The sequence below is a fragment of the Crocuta crocuta genome, unplaced genomic scaffold (genome assembly GCF_008692635.1).
Source record: "Crocuta crocuta isolate KB4526 unplaced genomic scaffold, BGI_CrCroc_1.0 scaffold323, whole genome shotgun sequence".
Taxonomy (NCBI): domain Eukaryota; kingdom Metazoa; phylum Chordata; class Mammalia; order Carnivora; family Hyaenidae; genus Crocuta; species Crocuta crocuta.
The window spans coordinates 2,030,580-2,054,405 of NW_027536465.1; the positions used below are offsets into that span (position 1 = coordinate 2,030,580).

The 23,826-nt window shown below is 41.0% G+C and overlaps 1 protein-coding gene and 1 long non-coding RNA gene across 2 annotated transcripts; one reads left to right on the forward strand and one right to left on the reverse strand.

The window, feature by feature from the left end:
* Nucleotides 1-1,591: 1,591 nt before the first annotated feature.
* Nucleotides 1,592-12,926, reverse strand: TCN1 (transcobalamin 1). Its single transcript, XM_077748767.1, has 9 exons — nucleotides 12,848-12,926; nucleotides 10,741-10,920; nucleotides 9,723-9,863; nucleotides 8,695-8,850; nucleotides 7,241-7,428; nucleotides 4,712-4,895; nucleotides 3,511-3,697; nucleotides 1,950-2,068; nucleotides 1,592-1,807 (listed from the first exon to the last, which is right to left on the reverse strand). The coding sequence occupies exons 1-9, from the start codon at nucleotides 12,924-12,926 to the stop codon at nucleotides 1,746-1,748; spliced, it is 1,296 nt and encodes a 431-aa protein (XP_077604893.1). The 3' UTR covers nucleotides 1,592-1,745.
* LOC144218800 (uncharacterized) lies at nucleotides 4,701-22,523 on the forward strand. Its single transcript, XR_013331265.1, has 5 exons — nucleotides 4,701-4,745; nucleotides 7,398-7,500; nucleotides 20,070-20,223; nucleotides 21,938-22,077; nucleotides 22,446-22,523. It is a non-coding gene; the product is annotated as an uncharacterized LOC144218800 (long non-coding RNA).
* Nucleotides 22,524-23,826: the final 1,303 nt, after the last annotated feature.

Sequence of the window (23,826 nt, forward strand, 5' to 3'; positions counted from 1 at the left end):
ACTTTGTTCTACTGAGATTCAGTCTCATTGGTCCATCGCAGAGTCAATACTTGATGTTATTTTTTTGCTTGAACTTCCTTATGTAACAAAAGCTTCCTGTGGACAAAACTGACCACATATAGTGTTAATTCCCCCACATACTCCCAGTTTTCAATCTGTCTTTTTGAGTGTAATTATTAACAGTGTTCATTTTCACTCTTTACCGCATTATGGTTGGGTGATAAGTTGGATGGTCGCACTATGTATGACCATATGTGTGACATAGGACAGGAATGGCAGTTATAATGTTTTGCATATTTGTCACTGGAAGCCATTATCCCTTAATTGCACATGGCTTATAGAGTCTACAAACAGGTCTGACAGCTGCCGCTCCATGCAAACAGCATCACAGAGGTCCTCTGTCTCCAACTTAGCTTCCAAGATGAGACGCAGATCCAAGAGTAAAGAATTCATTGCTGTCTAATGATGAGGGCATCTCTCACATCCAGTTAATGAAGAACAGTGTGGAGTTGACCCTGAGGATTGAGGAACAGCACCAGAAAGCAATGGTCAAACCCTAACTATAAAGGAGGCTTGCTGGTGGAGGAGAGAAAGCTAAGGGTATGATGAAGAAAACATTCAATTCATTCGAGGGAGACATTGATAAAATTTCAGTAACTCTACCTGAAGGCACCTTCCTTTTGGGGGTTGCTTTAAGTTTTTAAAAAAATTTTTTAAAAGTTTTAATTTATTTTTTGAGAGAGAAAGAGAGTACAAGCAGGGGAGGGGCAGAGTGGTAGAGAGAGAGAATCCCAATCAGGCTCCATACTCAGCACAGAGCTGGACCTGGGACTCGATCTAACGACCATGAGATCATGACCTGAGCCAAAATCAAGAGTCTGATGTTCAATCAGCTGAGCCCCCCAGGCACCCTTGTGGTTGCTTTAAATGGGTTATTTTATGCTTTATCTGAAGGACTATTTGCCCTTTGGCATCTTAAAGGCATTTCTTGCTCTTGTCTGTATGTGTGTGTAGCTCAAGCACTCAGTCTAAAGTACAACCCGGTTCATGCTGCTGAGATGTGATTAATTAAAAAATTAATAGATTTTTAAAAAATGTGAATTCTGCTGAAATGAACACCAAAGGTGATTTTTTTTGCATGTGTGTTTTGATGATATGAATATCAGAGTGTTTATGGGGGAAGTAAAAGATAAATAAATGCGGGAGAAGAACAAATGGGATCCAAGGAAGACAGCTGGGTGAGGGGATGATATTATTCTTCAGGCTTTATGGACTAACCTTTTATCTATAAGACTCACACTTCCTTCTTTCTCCAGAGCAGTATTTTTCTTCCTACCCACTGTCATTATGAGGTCAGTGTCCACTTGGTTCATCCCTTAAATCTGGGCCTACTTGATCTCATCTGGTGCTGCTTCAGCATTGGATCTAGAACCTTATCTCCATTCCTGCCTGTTGCCCAGAACCTTGAGTAGAGCTCAGCTTAGACACTAGTCTAATCTCTTTTCACTTTCCTCTTCCTGCAGTGGTCTTCCCTCAATCAATAATCCCCTTTTAAAATGAAATGGTTAGAACACTCTTTTTGTATAGCTGTTAACCTTTTATTGAACACTGAAAGAGAGAAGGGGGGTTGGTTATTGACTCTCCTATTGAATTTGAGATGAAGGAGAAAGGAAGGCATGAAGCCACTTTCCACCTGAAATTCCACTGCAAAAGGATGAGATCCAGCTGAGGAAGGTTTGAATTTATTAGTATGTGCTCCAACGAACCTCCAAATTCTCTCCCTTGTGTACAACGTAACTACCAACTCCTGAAAAGAAAGAATGAGAAGTGGGTCAAATGATTTAACCACCAAATCACTTTCCCAGTGCCTCAGCACACCCACCACAAAAGCTCGCACCCTCACATCTAGATGCTTTGGGCATGGTCACTCCCATCTGTCACTCCCTTACCTTGCTCCAGTGGTATGCCGTTACTCAGGAGCTCCCAGAAGGTTCTCTTGTTATTGTTAGCTTCTAAGCCCTGAACAGAGGTGACGTAGGGGCCCCATGAACTCTCCTCCACTGTGAAACTGTGGGGACAATATATGGGTTATAGGAGCTTAGAATTTTCAAAGGTAACCTTCCATGGGCATTTCTCAAACTTCAGTGTACCCAGAGTCACTTGAAGCTGTTATCGAAAAAGGCAGATTTCCTGGTCCTGTCCTCAGATACTTTGATTCTGTAGGTCTGGGTGGGACTAGGAACCTGCATGTTTCATAAACACTCCAGGTGATTCTGCTGCAGGGACTCCATAATCTATGTTAAACTATAAGAATGATGCCCTGTTTCTGTCCCTGCATCCTTTCATAGGAGACACTGCAGTCAACAACTACGAATCTTCTGCCCCAAGATAGCAACTGTTGAAGATACTGAAGTGCAGAAGAAAATGTTCACCTCACATCCTAGAGGCACCATTAGCTAGTGGGCTTTCTCTTAGGAAAGAGGAACAGGAAAGAATAATCTAATATTTCAGGTTGTGTTTATTATAAAGTAACATGGCCAGTATCTGTTTCACATTCCCTGGTCACATTTCTCTGCCTTCCTGTGAGCCCTTGAAAGCAACCTTTATAATATTTACTTACATTAGATATGTGCATATATATATGATTTTCTTTTACATTTTGGCATCTTATATCTTGTTACTAGGTGCAGTAAATACTTGTCAATTAAATTTAAGGAGTCAAAGGAACCATATCTTTCAGAGGCAAAGTCAATATTTTAATTTAAATATTTGACTTCTGTGGGCCATAGAATCTTAATCTAGGGGTCCATGAATCTGAAAGTGGGGGAGCAAGGAGAGGCTTCAGGGCATTTGTGAAACCTCTGATTTAAAGGACACGTTTCATGTGTATGTTCACCTATCTGGGATGACCATCCATTGGCAATCATCTGCTTTTCTTTTCTTTTGTTTTTTAAGTTTATTTATTTACTTATTTTGAGAGAGAGAGTGTGTGAGAGAGAGTGCACGTGCACACACACATGGGTAGGAGAGGGGCAGAGAGAGAGGGTTTGAGAGAATCCAAAGAAGGCTCTGGCTGTCAGCGCAGAGCCAGTTGCAGGACTCAACCTCCTGAACCATGTGCCAAAATCGAGGGTTGAACCTTAACCGACTGAGCCACCCAAGTGCCCCTCATCGGATTTTCAAAGAGGTCAGTGATTCAAAAATAATGAACCACTGTTCTAAACACAAAATGACTGACCTAAGAGGTCCTATTTATTGAAAGAATTTTTCTCACAGAAGAGAGATCCCTGGGACTTATTCACCCATTAGGTGAACATTAATTTAATACCTACTGGGTGCTAGAAGATGAAAAGTCATACCTTTTTTTAAATCCCTGCCATGAGATCTAGATGGACAGCACTTACTGATAAAGAAGAGTTTCAAATGTACTTTGGATTCAGGTGCTTGTGTATTCTTACTGAGTCTTTAAAATCATCATACACCATCACCTTAGGTTACCTAGAGACATACCGAAATAGAGTCTCATTTTTTTTCTGAGCTGCCTCCATCACATTTAGGAAGACAGAACCATTTGCCACAGAGACCACGGTGGAATATGTGTCATTGTTTATCACCACAGAGTAATTCACTTGGATTTGTGAGGGTGTGAGAGGGGGTGTCGCTGTTGTAGGCTCCACAGTGGAGATGTGGAAGTCACCTGGCAGAGACAGAAAAGCAGAGAAGAATTAATATTCAGAATAATAGAAATGATATTAGGGTTTACATACCCATCCAACATCAATCCCAGGCCTTCTTTCTTTTATGGAGAGTAGGATTTGCTACAGGGAGCATGAATCAGCAGTCAAGGGGCAGATCTTTCGTGTGACTAAAGCAGATAGTCACCAGCTTGTAAATACGTGTGTTTAGCTCTACTCCTAGCGTTTTGAGCAATTCGCTTGCCCTATCTCCTGTTTCGCACAGAGGCTCCTGATTTTGTTTTTGCTTTGGTACAGCACAATAAAGCTTCCTTTTTGGGGGTGCCTTTTTATTTTTTTAACATTTATTGAAAATGTATTAAGTGTCAGGCACTGTACTAACCATTTTACACGGATTATCGTATTCAGTCCTTACAAAAACCCATGCTATTATCATTTGTATTTTTTTTATGTTAGTACACTGAAGTTTAGAGATTAACTATTTTGTCTAAGGTCACTAAACCTATAAGTGGCTGAACCAGGAATGAACAGAGATAAAAGAAAAGATACAGAGATAACAGACAAAAGCAAAGTCTTTCATACCTTGTTGAAAAATCAGTTGTTTGAATAAATGACTATAATTTCCTTATAGGATTGCCATATTCCTCCCACAGAGATGTAGGAGTTCCCTGAGGTATCACTCCTTGTGCATAATGGAGAGTCAGACACTCCATACTTGGTTTAGAATGGGAATAATGCTCAGAACATCTCTCTATCCAGCCATCAGAAATCATCCCTTTGGAGACAGACCTCACTTAATCAAGTCTGTCTTGTTGATCAATGTTTGAACCAAAAACAACACCTGCTACCCCATTAAGAACAAGTCCTCAGGTGGTTATAGTCACTGGTGACATGTGGAGAACTGAGTTCTATTTTGGAACTGTTAGGCTGTAGAGATTTATCTGGTCACACTTGGTTCCTAAGGATACCTTGGACTCACATGCTCTGGGTGTTATGCTACTTAGTGCTCTACCTACCATACACACAAGGAGAGTCTTTGCTAACATTCAAGTAGGTCTTTCCCAACAGGGCGGGTAAGATTTGAGCTGCAGCAGTTGGCATACGGAATGCTCCTTTATGAATTTCCATGACTGCTGTCCTCAGAGTTTGTTGGCAATTCCATTTACTTTTACTGTAATAGTCTGATGAGACAAAGAGAGCCTAATGCGTAAGAGAGGATGAGAGGGAATAAGAATGAATGAGAGAAACATCAAATAAGCGGAAAGCTTACATCTTACCAATGCAGTAAATGTTTACTGGACATTGACCACAGGGGAAGCACCTTGGACAACTAGGATACCTTTCCTGCCACCAAAACATACATTTATTTATTTATTTATTTATTTATTTATTTATTTATTTATTTATAAATTTAGTTTTGAGAGAGAGAGAGGAGAGGTGGGGGAAAATCTTAAGCAGGATCCATGCCAAGTGTGGACCCTGATGCGGGACTCCATCTCATGACCATGAGATCATGACCTGAGCTGAAGTCAAGAGTTGGATGCTTAAGTGACTGAGCCACCCAGATGCCCCATCCACCAAAAAGTTTATAAAGAGTTTAGGGGTGGGTGGGAGGTGGGGACTTGCTTAATAATACAACTGATAATAGCATCCATGAGGACAGACTTTCTCTACCCTATTCACTCTTGTAGCCCCAGCACTGGAACAATGCTTGCCACATAGGAGGTACTTGATAAACATTGTTAACAGACAGATAATCATAAAGGAGCCCCTGAGATGAATGTATTAGGAGAAGCATCCAATGCCATGGTTTTTCAGAAGAGGAAGAGCACATAAACATTTAGTGACACTTTGGAAAGGCTTGGTGGAGAAGGTGGTCCTTAAGATAGCTCCTGAAAGTTTGACAGAATTTCAGTAGGTGCCATGAGCAGGGGAGGACTATCCCCAGAGGGGACAGCATTATCAAGGATGCTAAAGTAGGTGCGGCCAGGACATGGCCTGCCTGTGATGAGACTGTCTGCATTTTGGCAAAAGAGGATTCCTCCTGGCCTGGGAGGGCACCGGGGAGACTCAGGGTGATAGTGGAAGAACAGGCTGGAGAAGGAGGTTGGGCCAGATTGGTAGACCTTTGAGTTTTAGGAGGAGGTGTCTGACATTCTTTGCTTGACAGTGGGGAGTCTGATAGGTTCTTGAATAGAAGCTATCCAAGTGGCAGATGTGAAGTGGGTTGAAGGGACAGAATGTCCCTGGGTAGGAAAATTTAGGAGGGTATCAGAATGAGTAAGACAAGAACTAAAATGGACCTGACCTACCAACATTGCTCTGTAGTTTCTTAGGGAATCTTTAAATTAACCAAGAAGTCAACAAGCCTTTGTGGGATATTTTTTAAAAAGGATCATATTTCACTTCCTCTTAAAAACGGTCTTGTAGGCAAGTGGCTCTCAATTCTGCTGCGAATGAACATCACCTGAAGGGTTTAAAAACATGACCAAGGCCCATGCTCCACCTCTAAGTTTCTATATTAACTGGCTGGTGTGGAGCCTAAACGTTAATGTTTTCTAAAACCTCCTCCAGGTGATTCAAATGTGCAGCCAGAATGGGAAACCACTGTTTTATTTAGTCCAAACTCAGCAATGCAAACAATAGCATCAACAGCAACAATAGTAAAAACAACCTCTGTGACTGGAGCCCTGTTACATCCCTAGCTTCATCTGTTAATTTTTCCCAAGGACCTTGCACTGGTCACGTTGAACACCTTGATCTTCCTAAAATATGTTATGTTCTTTCATGCCTTGGGTCTTTGCTCTTGTTGTACTCTCTCCTTTTGAAAGCCCTTCTTGGAGTGGCCTGGCAGACCCCTATTCATACTAAAGACTCAGTGAAAATTTTTTCTGTAAATCTTTATTCCTCTCTTCTTGTAACTACCCCTTAAAGTTGAGTAAATCAGTGAGTTGATGCAGGAATAAAGCCCCAGACTTCAAGGAACATATGTGGGACAGTGTAGGTGCTGAGTGTGAATTTTGAAACAAACAGTTCCATCCCTGTCTGAATCACTTTTTGGCTTTGTAATGTTAGGCAAGTTACTGATACTCCATGACTCATGCTCCTATGCTGGGAAATGGAGGTAATAATTCTTTCCTCATTGGATTGTTGTGTTTGTTAATGACTACGTCCACAAATACTAGCTACTATTACTACCACTGCCACTTAGTACTTGGAAAACAATGATCTAATTTGGGAGGTAAGATGCAAACGCCAAACAGTGGTATATGGTAAAGTGTGAAACTGCATTTGGTAGAACAACATAACAGGCTGTAGTACACTCAAAATTTCTTTTAAAAAATTGTGGTCAGGAAAAGCTTCATGGAAACATTGGACACAGAAAGGTAAGGATTGAAGGTGAGGAGAATACATTTCCGTCAGGGGAGAGGAATCACATAAGATCAGTTAGTATAGGAATCAGAATGGGTAATATCTTAGGAGGCCGGTAAGAAAGTATACAGCTATTCTTTCTTTCATGTCTCCTGTTTTATCCTCTGACTTACCTGCATAGCTTCTCCTGTACTATATATGTTTCCGAGGAGACCATTTTCTTTTTTCTGAGAAAGAATCATCTCTATCAGTAACTTTATATGATTACTGATAATATTTAAATCATCTGTATCTGTTTTTTCCCGTCCATTTGTTGTATTCTTCACACAGGTCAGAGCCAGGACTGCCATTGCACCAGTATCTGCCAGGAAACAACACATTGGTGATAGGGTGACCAACCATCCCAATTTGCCTTGGACTGAGGGGTCTCCTGGTATGTAGGATTTTCACTGCTAAAAGAGGGATAGGTCTGTGCAAACTGGGAAAATGGGTTATACTAGTCGATGATGGTAGAGAAGGATTTCAAGATATAGCAATCATCTCTTCAGCACTAACCACTCAAATACTTGAAGATCCCTTCCATATGTTGAGTAACCATGTACCTTGTACTCAATAGCTCATTTGTTGGTCAGAGAAACACATGGATTTGCAGATGCATACACATGAAGTCTTCCACTTCTACATCTTACTGGTCTCATTTTTTCATCTCTCAGCCATATTGGCAAAGGAATAGAGAGAATTCAGGATGATACACCAAACAGAATATGTATTTGAAATTTTCAAGTGTTTCCATTAGGTTAATTAGGAAATAGCACTTAAGAGAATTGTTTGCAATAAACCTTCTTAAGGAAGAGGATGAGGGAAGAGATTGGAAGAATGGAGGATAAGGTCTTTTTCTGTCTTATTACTTAGTTCCCCTTGAATTCTCTAGGTGTGGTACCTTCTCTCTCCCATATAAATAGCATGAGAAATCTCATATCCTCCTCATTATCCAGAGATACTGAATTGTGGTTTCCTTCACACCCATGGGAGAAAGATGAGCTTGTGTACCTGGATGCATGGGGGCTGGGCAACAACACTAGCGTTCTAGAGGGGGCTTCCTTTTGGATGTGTAAGCTGACCCAGGAGAAGATTTATGGTCCCTATCCTTTGAGGATACAGACTTCATTGATCAAAATATTGGGCCTTGTCACTGGAGAGTAGTGTTGTCCAAGTAAGCCCACACATCCAAATGGTCCCAATAAATTAGAGAAAGAGGCAAAGTTAAGAAAAAGACTTGCACTATTTTCCTTTCTCTAATACTTCTACTTCTTAAAATGTCTTATATCAGGATTCTCACAATCTATCCTTACACACATGGGAAAATTCAAGTCAAGAGTTAACATCCATTGGTCATATAACTCAAAGAAGAGGTAGGGTAGGAACCAGATCTTTCTACTATGCAACACATCTAGAACGTTGCTTAAATGCTCCCTGATAACCATTCTTCTCAAAAAGAAAATTATTTTCCCTGGACACTAGCATAAAGAGGACTTTTTTAAAATTCCAAGTACTTACTGGTACAAAAGTCAAAGGAAAAGACTTACCGGTGTCCTATATGCCAAAGGAATTGGGTTTAATGACTCACCTACTGAGAACCTTTTCATAAGATAGAAATTTTTATTTTTAGGATCGAAGATTTCAGCAACTTCTTTGATTGAATATTCCCCTCTGAACAGACATAAGGCCAAAACGTCCAGGCTGAGCTGATAGTAGTTAGTCAGTGGATTACCATTGTGTTCTTCTGTCAGAGAGGAAACAAATACCTTGTTAATGAAATAATACTGGAGTAATAAATTTTCAAGCTATTCCTACTTTATTAGAATTTCTTTGCATTTCAGGAGAGGTGAGTAATAGAAGGAGAAGATCGCTCATAGAATCAGCAAACCTGAGAAATGTAAAGGCTGCTAAGAGCAAACAAATTCAACTCAACTCTTTCATTTCATAACTGAGGAGACTCAGTGCTAAAGTGATGAAAATGTCATCCTGACTTTCAGGTGGTTACAGAGCTAGGATTAGAACACAAATTTCCCACCACTAAGCCTCTTGCACTTTTAATGGTAATGTGTTCAACCTATAAGTAGAAGTAGAAGCCATCTTGATAAAAGATGGGATCAGAGAGGCTTAATGAAAAATAGGATAAATATTGGGTAGGTGTTGAAATAAAAATAATGCACCTCACTAGCAGCTGTCATGGTCAGCCTCCGTTTCCTGGTGATAAAGTCCTTGTCACCATCGTTAGCTCTTATACTACTTTTGTATCCTTTGGTACTTAAGACATAGTATCTTGTGTTGCTCAGCGATTTCTGGTGTATTTCATTATTTGTCCAAAGACCAGCTTCTAGAGAACAAGAGAATAGTGTCCTATAATTTGTGTGTGTGTGTGTGTGTGTTCATCATCATATGTAGGATTGATGTAGAGTCAATGCTCTGTTGAATCTGTTTGAAAAAAATTCAAGATGCCTATTGGAGGAGGGAAGAAGAGAAAGCAATCTGCAAAGATATATGGATGAATGGAACGAAGAGAAGGAAAGACTGAAGGGAAACTCCCTTCAGTTCTGAATCAGTAGAAGAGAAGACAAGGTTGTCCAGAGCCTCTGAACATTTGTTTCTCACCCATATTTTTAATTTCTGCTTGGAATTTATTTCTTAGTTCTCTGACCAGGCAAGGAAAATTTGGAGGAATTGCATCAGGGTTTTTGCATGCTCCCAAAGCCAGTATAGCCAAGGCAAGCTGTCCTGAGGTTAAATTTGAGGCTGAAAAGAGAAGTATTCAAATTGGACAAGTTACATACTTGTGATTTTTTTTTTCTGGGCTCCTGTCTTTCTTATGATTTACATTGCCTGTCCACTTCTTTTTTCCTCACTCTACACCAATATTTTACCGTTCACTTCCTTATGCCCAAAGCAGAGCTTTTTCCAGCAGTGCTGTGTAAATGCAAGCTAGATACTGGTCTTTCCCATGAAATCATGGGAGGTTTTGGGAATCATATAATCCTTACAAAAATTTAAAAAGAAGAAAAATAGATCATAAAACCTTGGGTTTTTCTCTCTTTGTGGGTGCCATCTTTCCAGGATAGTAATAATTGACTTGGTCGTTCTGCCTTATACAACATCAAAATTCTCAGTCTTCTCGTAGTTATTACAATAATATTGTGAGATAGGTAGGAAGTGACTTCATTTCCCCCTTACCTCAGTTAGAAAGCTAAGGCTCAGTATTGATATGAAGGACAGGGTGGAGGTTGTACTCAAACCCAGTCCACATCTCTATTTCCCTGTGGTTCCCTTGCTATTGTCAGTTTTCTTACTTGTGGGCCACATCCCTGTCTGATTGTAAACACAACTAGCTTATATAACAGTATTAGCAGATAAGAGCCTATAATTTATTTTGCTTTTCCTTGTGACCTTTTGAAAAAATGTTTTTCAGAATCCAATGAAGTAAGGTAAGTAGCAGTAGAGTAAGTGGCAGAGGACTAATGTTTTGAGGACTTTTCTGTCCCCTCAAATTTTCTACAGCTAGGATAGATGTGGCAGGTATACTTTGGACACACAATATTTTCTGAAGGTCTCTTGCTAGAGATAACCTTATGGATAGGTAAGTCTTCTAAATCTTCCAGAGGCTGTAGGCACTCACATTTACAATCCACATTGCGTTTGACTTGTTGAATCAGCTGTTGTTCTTGGCTTTGGTTCAGGATCCCAGCAAGTCTGAGGGACAACAGGACATTGGTGGCTTGGATTCCTTCGGTATATTTTGAATTGATCATCGTGTTTATCAGAGGGTCTAGATCAGCATAGTCGTTTTTGCTTATCTCTATGGCGGGGGAGGGAGGAAATAGGAGATACATATTAGGAAAATATTAAGAAACAAGAACCCTAGGAACAGGGTCGACATTAACGGATATGGCACAGATGGAGCTGTCCAGCGATCACTAGCTGTGTGGCTGGAACAGGTACAAAGGTGGGTATGAAGCCACTGCAACATCAGGTATTTCTCCTTTACCAGCCAGTATGGAAGTGTTTCAGTGTTTTCACAACTGTTTCAGCCTTACTCCTGTGTACTGGCAGAATATCAGTCCTTCCTGGGAGATCTAGTATCATTCCCTGATTTTGAAGATGAGGCCTAGCCAAGGTGTCCTTAAAGAAACCTTGGCAATTGAAGGCTTAATGGAGCTAGAAGATGCATCTCCTGACTCCCAGTCTATAGTCCTTTCTACTTGCTGGATTCAGTTCTTTTCCTTTTCCATCTTTCCAAGTGACTTGTGTAATTTTCCCAACCTTCAGTTTGCTGTTTTAAAACTGTGGATATTAACATCTGTTTTATAGATATCGGAAAAGAAATCACTTAATAAATTGCAAATACCATACATATTATCACTTTTAGCTCAACGGGAGTTGCTATCACTATACTTAGAGAATCAAGGAAATGTGAGTTTTCTATGCTGAATCTCTAGGCTCGGAATCATGACCTTGAGATCAAGAGTCCCATGCTCTTCTGACTGAGCCATCCGGGCTCCCCTCCACCCCTTTTCTCTTTAAAAGAGAGTTGGGGAGATCTGCATCAGTGGTTATAGAAAGGTCATGGTTTGTTAAAAGAACAATCGGACAATTGTTGAGTCATGGTTGAGATATTGTGGAAGCATCCAGTTCAGCAGATTTTCTGGCACTGAAATGAATGTTTCAGTTCCTGGTAAACAGCTCATCAATTTCCTTGGCCACTAAACACAAAGTTAAACATTTTGTATAATGAATTGAACTTCAAAGCCTCCACAGAGACCCCTGATTCTTAGGATAGTACAGGCCAGGAAAAAAAAATTAGAGATTACAGATTTTGTGCTTTTGCTTGTGTGAACACAAGTCTCTGCTGTGGTGATGTCCTCTTCTTGTAGGCTATAGAATACCAGGAAGATGTAGCCACAGGTAGCACCATGTAGTCATCTTTGGACTGGTTTAAGCTCAATTCCAGGGTAAAGACTTACAGAAAAGAAATCATGTACCTGAGAGCTATACCAGATTTCATGACATCACTTCCTTCAACACCTTTCCTTAATTATGCTCAATTTATGGGGACCATTCAGCTAGTAAGGGGTCGGACTACACCTGAACCAGTTCTTCTTTCTCTTACTTAGTATTTTTCAATAGAATCACACAATCTCTGGATTCTATACCAAGAGAAGAGATGACGGGCTTCTACCCATTTCCTGAGGGGGGGGAGAGTTGGAGGGGAAGAGATGTGTAGCCTGGAAAATCTAAACTCAATAGTGACAAGAGAGAGGTCTTCATTATTTGAAGGGGATTATTAACATTATTTTTTTTTCCTGTGTAGTTACAAGGGATTAGCCCAAAACCCATGGATTTAACTTGAAAAATCTAGATATTTTTATAGATACCTCAAATTCAAAAGATAGCTTTATATGACCTTAAAAAGTTTCTGGGATCATGAATATTATATCATTGAAAATGAAGAAGAATAGACAGTTACTTCGTAGAGTTGCTATGGTAGAGAAAATCTGAATCTAGGAAGAACAGTTAGGCAAGTTAGCACTGAATCTACAACCCCTCTTAAAACAACATACATTGTAGAACTTTCCTACTTTCCTCACCATGTCCTGCCACATTTTACATTACTCATAAAGTCCAACCCCATATAGCACTGGAATATGTCACTCTACACAAGTCCCCTGCCAGTAGTCTTTAGAAACTGTTACACTAGGAGTAATTTTAGCTCAAAGCATACTCACCACACTTCTCACATAGTTGACTTGGAATAAGAGAAAACAATAGGAGCCCCACTAGGGGCAGCTGGTGGGATTGTCTCATCTTTCCAACAGTGTTCTGGAATGGCAAGGGCCTGTTTGACTATTTATTGGGTGATGGGAAGAGGGTAATGAGTGCTCCTCCTTTAGCTTGCCTCAGCCTCTTTCGCTTAAGCAAACATTGAGCAATGTCAGGGGGTGTGGTCAAGTGTATTTGTCCAAGAATTGTGATAAACCAGGAAGAGATCTTGAAAGGTATGGTCAGGAAGAATGAGGAAATAATTTTTCTTTGCTTCTTATCCCAAACTTTGGGGTTCACATTCCTTACTTGCCTTCAGCTCAATGAGAATAAATTAAGTGAGCATTTCCCTCTTTTCCATTCCAATTTGGTAGTGTTTTGTTTATATCTCTTGAGACATTATATTTGATGGGGCAAGGCCATGAAATGTATAAAAATGAGAGTAGAGGTTGTAACTCTGAAATTGGACCAGGCAAGATGGGGGAGCCTTGTACCTGAGGATCTTCGGGATAGTGGTGTTTGGTATATGATTTTCTTCTAAGATAGGTGCCCTGAGAGTTTCATAACCCAGGAGGAAAACCACATAGATATATATCAAATATGGATTTTTGCTATGCCAGGAAAGATGCTACAAGTTACGTGTGAGAAGTGTTGTCTATCATAATTCTTCTAAGAACTATCAGAGAATACTATCAGCTTGTCCTTAAAATGTTTGCTCTGGGTCAGCAAGTTGGCAGAATAAGAGGTCCCCTGCTCATATCCCCTCACAGTAGCAATTTTAATTGCCATCCATGGACAAAAGTGGGGTTTTTTTGTTTATTTTTTTTGTTTGTTTGTTTTTGTTGTTTTTTCTTTTTTTTTTTTATTTATTTCTAGGAGAGAGAGAGAGANTTTTCTTTTAATGTGGGAGCTTTGGGTTCCAAGCAAGAGGCTGCGAAACCTCAGTGGAGCCACCAAGGAGAGCTGTACTGAAAGGGCACTTGTACTGTACTTTCTTCAGTACAAAGAAGAAAGACTTGTATTCACACAGGCTAAAGCACAGACTTTGCCAATTCTCATTTTTTCTTCCTGGCCTGTCTTTTTCCCTGTTGCACCCTGAGAAGCCGTGCTCACTGATGATGGTCCTGGATACAGACCAGAAAACAGCCTTATCCCCTTGTGGACTTGGCTATAGCCCTGTTTGGCATTGGTCCTGTGAATAGTACCATCAGCCAAGGGACCCAGGAGGAGTCATGCTCATCTGAGCCTTCAGTGATAGGCCTGCTGGCCTTGGTTAGCTCTATGGACCCTGAAGCAGCTGTGACCTAGCTCCAACATCAGCTATGGTCTGGGAGCAGTCTTGCCCACTCAGGGACCTAGCAGGAGACCCACCTATCAGTGCCTCGGAGACAGGCTGGCTGACCTTGATCCAACTATGGATCCTAAGTGGCCCTGTGATTTGGCTCCATTTCCTCTCAGCTGTGGTTCAGGGACAGTCCTGCCCATGCAGGGACCTATACCATGACCCAGCAGGAGCAAGGACCATCCTGCACCTGATAATAGGCTTGCTGTTTGCAGACCCAACTGGGGACCCAGCAGCAGTCAGATGATCCAGTTCCAACCCTACATGGCTGTGATCCTAGAAACAATCCCATCAGGCCTGGGGCCTGACAGGAGAAAGTCTTTACCTGTCAAAAACATTTTATAAAGATGAAGAGGTGTTTACTCCTTCAAACACGCAAACACAAATGTAAGGCCATACAGATCACAAAGAAGCAGGCAAATATGACATCACCAAAGAAAACTAATAAATAGACCTAACAGACATATGGAAGGAAAACATAGCAAAGAACCTCCTTGACATTGGTCTTGGCACTGATTTTTTGGGGTAGGACACCAAAAGCACAAACAACAAAACCAAATATAAACAAGTGGGACTACTTCAAACTGGAAACTTTTACATAGCAAAGAAACAATAAACACAATGAAGAGGCAAACTATAAAATGGAAGAAAAATATTTATCAGATGCTGCATATCTAATAAGGTATTCATATCTAAAATATATAAGGAAATCCTACAACTCAATAGCAAAAACCCAAACAATCCCATTGGAAAATAGGCAGAGGATGTGAATAGACTTTTTTCCTTGGAAGACACACCAACAGCCAACAGGCACATGAAAAGGTTCTTAAAACCACCAGGAAAATGCATATCAAAACCACAGTGAGATATCACCTCCCACCTGTTAGAATGGTTGTTATTAAAAAGTGATAACGAGTGTTAGCACTGTTGTGGAGAAAACGGGAACTATTACGCAATGTTGATGGGAATGTGAATTGGTGCAGACATTATGGAACACAGGGTGGAAGTTCCTGAAAAATTAAAAATGGAACTACCATATGATCCAGTAATCTCACCCTTGGGTATTTATCCAAAGGAAATGAAATCAGTATCTCAAATAGATAGCTACACTCTCATGTCCTTTGCAACGTTATTCACAATAGCCAAGATATGGAATCAACCTAAGTGTTTGACTATAGATGAATGGATGGAGAAAATGTGGTATGTATGTACAGTGCGAGATTGATAGACTATCTAGCTAAGTCTAGCCCGGATTGCTGACCCATAGATTGGTGAGAAACTGTGTTAAGTCGCTAGGTTTTGGAGTGGTTAGTTTTGCAGCAGTGGATAACTGATATGTGATATTTAGAATTTTTTTCCAGTTATATAGTATAAGCTATACTTCAGTAAGCTGATCACCTATTTCATGCCTCGGTACCTCATGATTCACTTAGCTGATGTCAGAGATCTCTATGGGTTAAAATATTCCTATTGTTACTCCAGTTCTGTTGTCAATTACACTCATCGCTCCAAGCTTGTCTTGGATGATTAAGTACTGTCATCTAATCTGGCTAATTTAGGATGACATTATACTGATGGAGATCATTGTAATGGCCAAACCTCTCACTATTATTCCCAACCATTTCCTCTCACTAATTCATTTCCTAATGTCATGGTGGAGAAAGTATTCTCTGGACCTTCCCAAGGAACAAAGAGTCCAGGTGAATGTGTTGCCCATAATAAAATCCTCTTCAGTATTGCCATTTCCTTAAGCCTTTGCTGGTGCATTTGGGCATCACATTCTTACTAATGTAGGTCACTTTTGAGTCCAGCTTTCATATGATCAATGAAGAAAAATGTTGGAGCCACTTGCTCTTGTTCAAGTTAGCACATTTCATAGTCTCTGGTAACTGCGTCTATATTGACAAGTTTGGCATCATCCAACATTATATTCTGATTTCTTTGGTCTAATGTACCAAGAATCCAATCCCACACATGTTTTTTAAGTTTATGCAAATGTAAATTAGGAAGGTCTTGTAATTATTTTTGTGTTTAAGCTATCTTCTGTTGGCTCTAACTTTGCCCTTGTCTTCTTGGGTTGCACTGGGATCTGATAATAGTGATGGTTCTTGAGGCAATGAATGATCACAGGCCCAGGATTTAAGGAGAACAGGGAGGTCCTTGCAAGAAAACTGCATCAAATTAGATTAATACAGGATCTCCAAGCAAAGGAAGGCTAGTCCTTTCAGTCAGGATAGGAAGAGCTAATTCTACTTAATAAAAAAGCTTCAGAGATTGATTCAGGGTTCTCAGATTCTTTGAAGTATATTCAAAACACTCATCTTGATTCTCAGAATCCCACTCCTTGGTAGTCAATAACCAAATCTTTACAACAGGGATTTTGGTGGGTGATATGCTAAATTTCCATTATGATTCTACAAGCTGTACAATTAAATTTTAGCTTTAGTTTTCCAATTCCCCTGGCCTGTGGGCATAAGAAATAATTACATCTAGTCAGGCTTGTCTAGAATCTGTCTGATTTTCTGACCATAAGTTGAACAGAGAGGTGGAGAGATTGAATTTATAATTTTATTCCTGTATGCTGACCCATGATGTCAGAAACAGCCATGTTACCACATATTCTCTTTAATTATAATGACTGCAGTAACCAACCATCTACAGAAGCTGACTGATCTCCAAAAATCTTGCCTTCAATGGGCCCATCATCCTAAGAAACAAGAGATGACAGATAAATCAATATGATGCCACTATATGCTACAGATTATTGTGTCATTTTCTACTAACAATGAGGTGATACTGCATTCCTACCCAAATAAATGAGAATTCAATTCCAAAATTTTGACTTAAGGCTCTGTTTTGTAAGACTGCTCCTGCTTTGAGTTGTGTCAGCCAGGGTCCAGTTGGGAAAGCAGAAAACATACCAGGTAGTTCAATAGACTGATTTAATTCAGGAGTTTAGGTTCTAAGGTTTGTGGGAGCTGAAAGAAGAAGTAGGAGAAGATGGGGACAACTCAGAGTTTAGCAACTGCAGAGAGATACCATTCCAGCCATGGAGGGGTCAATAGAGGTGATGGAACCACAGAATGTCGGCTGCCTGGCAGGAGGTAGACCCACTGGAGATGTCTTAGGAGAAGAGATTCAGGGGGAGAAGCACCCCAGAAACTCCTCCTCTCCCAACCTCCAGTCTTCTGGCAGTGCCTCAGTAATGTCAGCTCTTCCAGCAACAGAGAGGTTGAATATAAATTTACAGTCATACTCATGAGGCACAACAGGCTTCACCCAGGATCAAGTTTACTTAGCCATTAGAAAGGATTCAGGGCATCAAACTCCTCAGCATGCACAGTATCAACACGGAGGAGATGTTACGACTCCCAGGCATAGCTTCTGATGTTCCAGTCTTTGTGCACTTGAGTGCTGGGTCTCCTCACCGTTTACACCTACCTAATTAGTTACACAGCCCCTCAGGTATATGTGAAAAACCCTTCTCCTCTGGGACAGCAGCAATAAAACAATGCCTAGTCTTTCTCTAGATTGTCATTTATTTTGCATCTGTTGTAGGTAAATTCATAACAATCCCTGAGTTAATGTTAGGAGGGTTGACCAAGGGTCAAGTCCCCAGGAATCCCTGAAAATTAGATAACAAGCCATGGAACCAGCTGTAAATCCCTACAACCTCCTTTCGCTTCCTCCTCCATAGGAGCCAGTTAGTAGAGGGGTTTGGGGACAAAGTTTGCAGGGATCAGTCCTCTGATTCAGAGCTGAGCAGAGAAAGGGCAGGGAATAGCTCCTACACTAGTCAAATGTCTGGCAGACTCTTCTAAACTTCTGTAGTTGTCTTCTGCCTCCACCATTGTATCAAACTCATCTGACATTGCCAACAAGCTGTTTCCAAATGTAATGGACAGCTTCTGGTTTTCAACCTTCACTTTCAAAGAACCAGCTTTTGTGAGATAGAATTCACATCCTATATGATTCAGCTGTATAACGTTGTTTCAACAGGCTTTGGTTCAGTGGACTTTTGTGTGTCCACAGATAAGAGCATTCACAGATACACGCAACCATTGCTGCAGTTAGTTAGGGCACATTTTCATCACCCAAAAAGATCTTTGCCTATCTTTAAGTTGGGTTATTTCTCTTTTATTTCTCATCTATTATCTATTATTTATTTCTCTTTTATTATTGAGTTATAAGAGTTCTTTATATATTCTAGACACAAGTCCCTCATTAGATAAGTGCTTGGCAAATATCTTCTCTCACTCTGTGGGTTGTCTTTTTTTTTTTTTTTAATTCTTTAAAATGTTTTATTTATTTCTGAGAGAGAGAGAGAGACAGCATGAGCAGAGGAAGGTCAGAGAGAGAGGGAGATACAGAATTTGAAGCAGGCTCCAGGCTCTGAACTAGCTGTCAGCACAGGGCCAGATGCAGGGCTTGAATCCACGAACCGCAGGATCATGACTTGAGCCGAAGTCAGACGCCCAACCGACTGAGCCACCCAGGCACCCCTGTGGGTTGTCTTTTCTAGCAGAACTCTTAAGAGCACTCAGCATAGTTGATTTTCCAATTTGAGACACACTTTCCGCTTTTGTGACAGTACCATCAACCTTCATCTCTTGATTATTTTTCCCTGCTTTTTTGATTGCTCCTTTGACCTCACTACCAATATATATATTTTTAACTTTAAATGTTATATGCTTCATGACTTTGTATTAAACTATTGTTGTTTCTCATGCTACACTCTCTAAGTGCTCTCCCATCCAGTTTGAAGCCTACAAATATACTAACATTTCCCACATTTTTATTGGTAGCATAGGTTTCCTTCTGAGTTCCAGTTTATAGCCAACAGCTTCCTCTACATTCCTACTTGGATGTCTCATGGGAATCTCAAAACTAGTGTATTCCAAATTCAAAGCTTGTCTTTTGTTGCTAACTTGCTTCTTCATTGGTGATTCTTTGCTATTTAATAGCTGTGTGACCTTAGGAAGTCACGTAACCTCTCTGAGTCTTAGTTTATCAGTAAAATGTAGATACGAATAATTCTTAATTCCTAAGTTTCTGTGAGAGTTTGGTGAGTTACCACAAGTTGTTTAGAATAGTATTCAGTCTATAATAGGCAGTACAGAATTGTTAGCTTGTAGTATCTCACTAAGAACCATCAGTTCAGTTGTATCCACCTGAAGTCTGGTTGTCAGCCATGATACTTCTGTCTCCCTGCATCACTGATCTAAGCAGTCACCAGTGTCAAACATTCCACCTTCTGGAGCCAGTATGCTTTTTTCCCCCCTGCCTTTACTGCTACTACTCTGGTCTAGATTATCTACTTTCTTGGCACTCTGTACTTTCCTTTGTAACACCTGTGAGAATTGCAATTAAACTGCTTGCAGAATTACTTTTTAACTATGTTTGCTTAAGTTGTTTGTCCCTGCCAGATTGCAGGTTCCTCAAAGGTAATGATAAGTCTGTCTTGTCAGCTGTTATATTTCCCGACATATCATGAAGTTGTCAAATATTTGCTGAAAGGAACCACCTAAGATTCTTAAGGCAAATGATAAATTGGTAACACGTTTTGGTAGATAATCTCAGAATAAATATTAGAAGTTTATACAGGAGAAAACCAGAAAATAAAAGTAAATAGCATAACTCCCATCAGTTTTGAGAGTGAATTCAAGATTTAAGCAACTGGGTTTGGAGTCAAGGTCACCCAAGTATTAATTCTGCTAGAATTGTCTCTTTCTTTATCTAATCAAGCAGATCCATTTTGAGATAATCTCTGTTTCTTTTGTTTCACCTCTTTCTGAGCCGGTAAGCAAGAGTTATGTAATTCTGGTTATTTGCTCGACTTACTGAAGGTGAACGTTGAAGAATGAGCCAAGAACCATGATGTCTATTAAGCCCAGTTCCTTCAAGGTGTATCAGCAGAACAAGACAAGGCTCTAAGTGCTCCCAGGAAGATCGGAAGATATCCAGCACAAGCCACTCTGAGCTGGGCACCAAGGGCTACAGGTCTGTTTCTACCTAGCATGTGTGGGGACGGTAACAACAGGAGGCATATATACCATATCTGTAAAAGTTATTAATAAGTTGAAGTTTAATCAAGGTAAGTTCTGCTCTCCTGTTTTGACAAACCAACTTTCATAATAAGATAGAAAGACATTTAATTTAGCATCCTTAGCCCTTAGAGTTCCATGCTGGAACACTGCAGTGTGGTACAAGATACCATCTCTTACCACTCTACTTCACTACCCATGGCCCATGGCCCTATTTCTCCTCTCTTTCCAGCTCCACTTTGACCTGCATTATAAAGAGCCTCCAATTCATGGAGTACATGTGTGTGGATACTACAGATGACTTGTCCGAACTCTGTCCATGTTTACAGTAGACAACTTGCCCTTGGCCACCCGCTGGGCCCAGTTGTATATACACCTGGGAAGGTAGACTCTAAAAGGGGCTTATGAAGGCCTTGGTGTGAGCTTAGGGCCATTTGGGCACATAATTCTGGGGGCGTGGGTTCTTGGAGGCTTGTCCCCTTGGTCTCATACATCTTTAACCCCAAGGGAGAGGCAACGGAGAGGGCCAGAGAGAGGTTCTTCCCTGAGCAGAAATCCTTCCTGGCAGATCTGGGGGTGACACAAAATGCCATTTAGCAAATGAATTTATCTTCTTTTCCCTTAATAATGTGATGTCTAGAAGGAGCTAAAGGTGAAAGGGAGGTGTGAGATGCTACATCGGGTGAAGGTTTCTCCCCACCCACTTTTGGGAGGGCTTTGTTCAGACTGCTGACTCTAGAACTTGGCCCAACACCATGCTTGTTGGACTTGGCCTCTCTGTTTTCTTTTATGATATTCCTGAGTTTCAAAAGACCACAAAGACCAGCACAAATAGCATCAATTTTTTAATTAAAAATTTTAAAATGTTTTTAAAAATTTATTTCTGAGAGAGAGAGAGAGAGACAGCGCGAGCAGGGGAGGGTCAGAGAGAGAGGGAGACACAGAATCTGGAACAGGCTCCAGGCTCTGAGCTGGCAATCAGCACAGAGCCCGACGCGGGGCTCGAACCCTCGAACCGTGAGATCATGACCTGAGCCAAAGTCGGACACTTAACTGACTAAGCCACCCAGTCACCCCAAATAGCATCAATGTTTTAAAATGTTTATATTACATAGATGCTAGAGAGACAAGGAGACTATATGAAGAGAAGTAGTTTGGATTCATTTTTGTATTCCTCACTGCTTTGGCAAGGATGATGTTTACTGAGTAGCTCTTAGACACATATGATTTCTTATTTATTTATTTTTAATGTTTATTGATTTGAGATAGAGAGAGAGGGAGAGAGATTTGAGAGAGGCAGAGAGAGAGAGGGAAACACAGAATTTGAAACAGGCTCCAGGCTCTGAGCTGTCAGCACAGAGCCTGACGTGGAGCTCAAACTCATGAACTGTGAGATCATGACCTGAGCCAAAGTCAGATGCTTAACAGACTGAGCCACCCAGGCACTCATGACTTCATGATCTTACAGGGGTGCCTGGGTGGCTTAGTCAGTTGAACATTTGACTCTTGTTCTCAGCTCAAGTCTTGATCTCAGGGTCATCAATTTGAGCCTTGTGTTGGGCTCCATGCTGGGTGAAGAGCCTACTTAAAAAAAATTAAAAAGAATCATGATCTTACACTTGAAACCAAAGGACACAGAGGATTTATGATATTGTTTTTTTTCCAAAAAGGCTCTAACTGTAAAATAGATGAAAGTGAAGAGAAGCCCACTGAAGGAGAATCAGAGGCCTACTTCATTCCCTCCTCCCCAGTGGTCCTAAGAACCTATTCAAGGTTTTCCAAAGTGTGGGTTTCCATGAATCACCTGAGGGTGAGTGTTAAAAATGGGCCCTGGGTTGGACTCTGGGAATTGCCATTTCTGGCAAGAACCTGACGTGATCCATATGAACCCTAAAGCCTCCAGCTACAACTGACCCCACTGGGCTAGAGGGGAGGGGCAGAGAGAGACAGAGGAGACACAGAATGGGAAGCAGTGTCCAGGCTCCACACTGTCAGCACGGAGCCTGATGCAGAGCTCAAACCCACAAACCATGAGATCCTGACCTGAGCCGAAGTTGGATGCTCAATTGACCGAGCCACCCAGGGCGCCCCGATTTCAGATGATTTTGATAAAGTTTGGGAGCCCCTGACAATTCGGCCAGCACCCATCGACACCCCGTGAACATTTTGTTTTCCCAGGAACTTCAGAGGGCCAGGAGAAGTCACAGTTCTCAAAGAGACTTGCTGGGGGCACTTTATCTGAACCCCCGATTTCAGTACTGGAGTGACCAGGAAGATGTCAGGGTCCAGGAGGCAGAATGAAGGTTTTCTTTGAATATAAAACATGGGGGCTTGTATAAAGATTTTTTCTTTTGTTCTTTGTGCTTTCCACACTTTTCCAAGTATGAGGCAATTTGGATCAGCAAAAACACAATATATACATTCCTGAAAAGTAAAAGCAATCAGCAGAGTGATTTGTAAGTGCATCCTGTTGGGTGCTGACCGTGGCTGTAAAATTACCTGCAGCAGGTCAGGTACTTCTGGGATCCCGTGTTCAGAGCTGACATCATGAAGGATTTTGTGGGGTCGCAATCATTTTTACTTTTGTGCACAATGATTTTCGCTTCTTCTGAACAAGATCCAGGTTCAAGAGTGACCTCATGCTTTGTTGTTTGGAGGTTGAAGGTATAGTTTCTTACAGGCTGCTGACCCTTTTATTGTTTGCTATTTCGAGCAGAAGTGACTTGTCATTCTATTTTTCTGACTTCTGTAGTGATACTGCTTTCTCTCTTTTGCCCTCTCCCTCCCCCCAAAGCAAGTGATTTATCTGGTTTATCCTGATGCTTGGGAAAGAGTTAGTTTTTATTCTTTCTTCCAGGTATAGGTATTTCCCCCCAGCATCCCCCCTCACCCTACCTGGGGGAGAAGACTCCCCTACTTAAAGTTTCAGCTTGCTCATTCATGTCTTGCCCTGACCTGCAGATCTACTCCTAACCCAGCCACCTGCCTCCGGTCATCTCCTGTCTCCTCCCTAAGTGACTGTGTGTCATTTTTTCCCGTCTTCTCACTTATTTTCCTGAGTCCTAAAGCTAACATTTGACACCTGTTGTCTTACTTGCTTTGTCCATCTGTCTGTCCTGTGGCTTATTTTGCAGCAATCTTTTCTCACCCAAATGACATATATTTTTCCTTATTAAAAAAGTCACCAGGTACTAGTGAAAGTAAAGAACACTTCGTTATTTCTAGTATTTCCTTATCATGAACATCTAGTGATGGATAGCTTTATCTGCAGGACCTATCTTTGCAGGTTCTGCATATCTATCTAAAAACGCCCTTAGGATCTAACCCTGGGAATCACGTGAATGAGGTACCACAACCGTGGATAACACACTCCCCAGACACAAACAGGCTTTAATCTGAGATCTCTTCCTTTTACCTTCTAAGAGGACACAGGGCAGGAGCCACAGTAGGTACAGATCTTTATGGCATTATAAGATCCAGCAGCTGCTCAAATATATGGCTTCCTTTGTCCCTTCACCCACAAAAAGGTGTGTTAGGCTGCTGTGGAGCAGGGACAGAA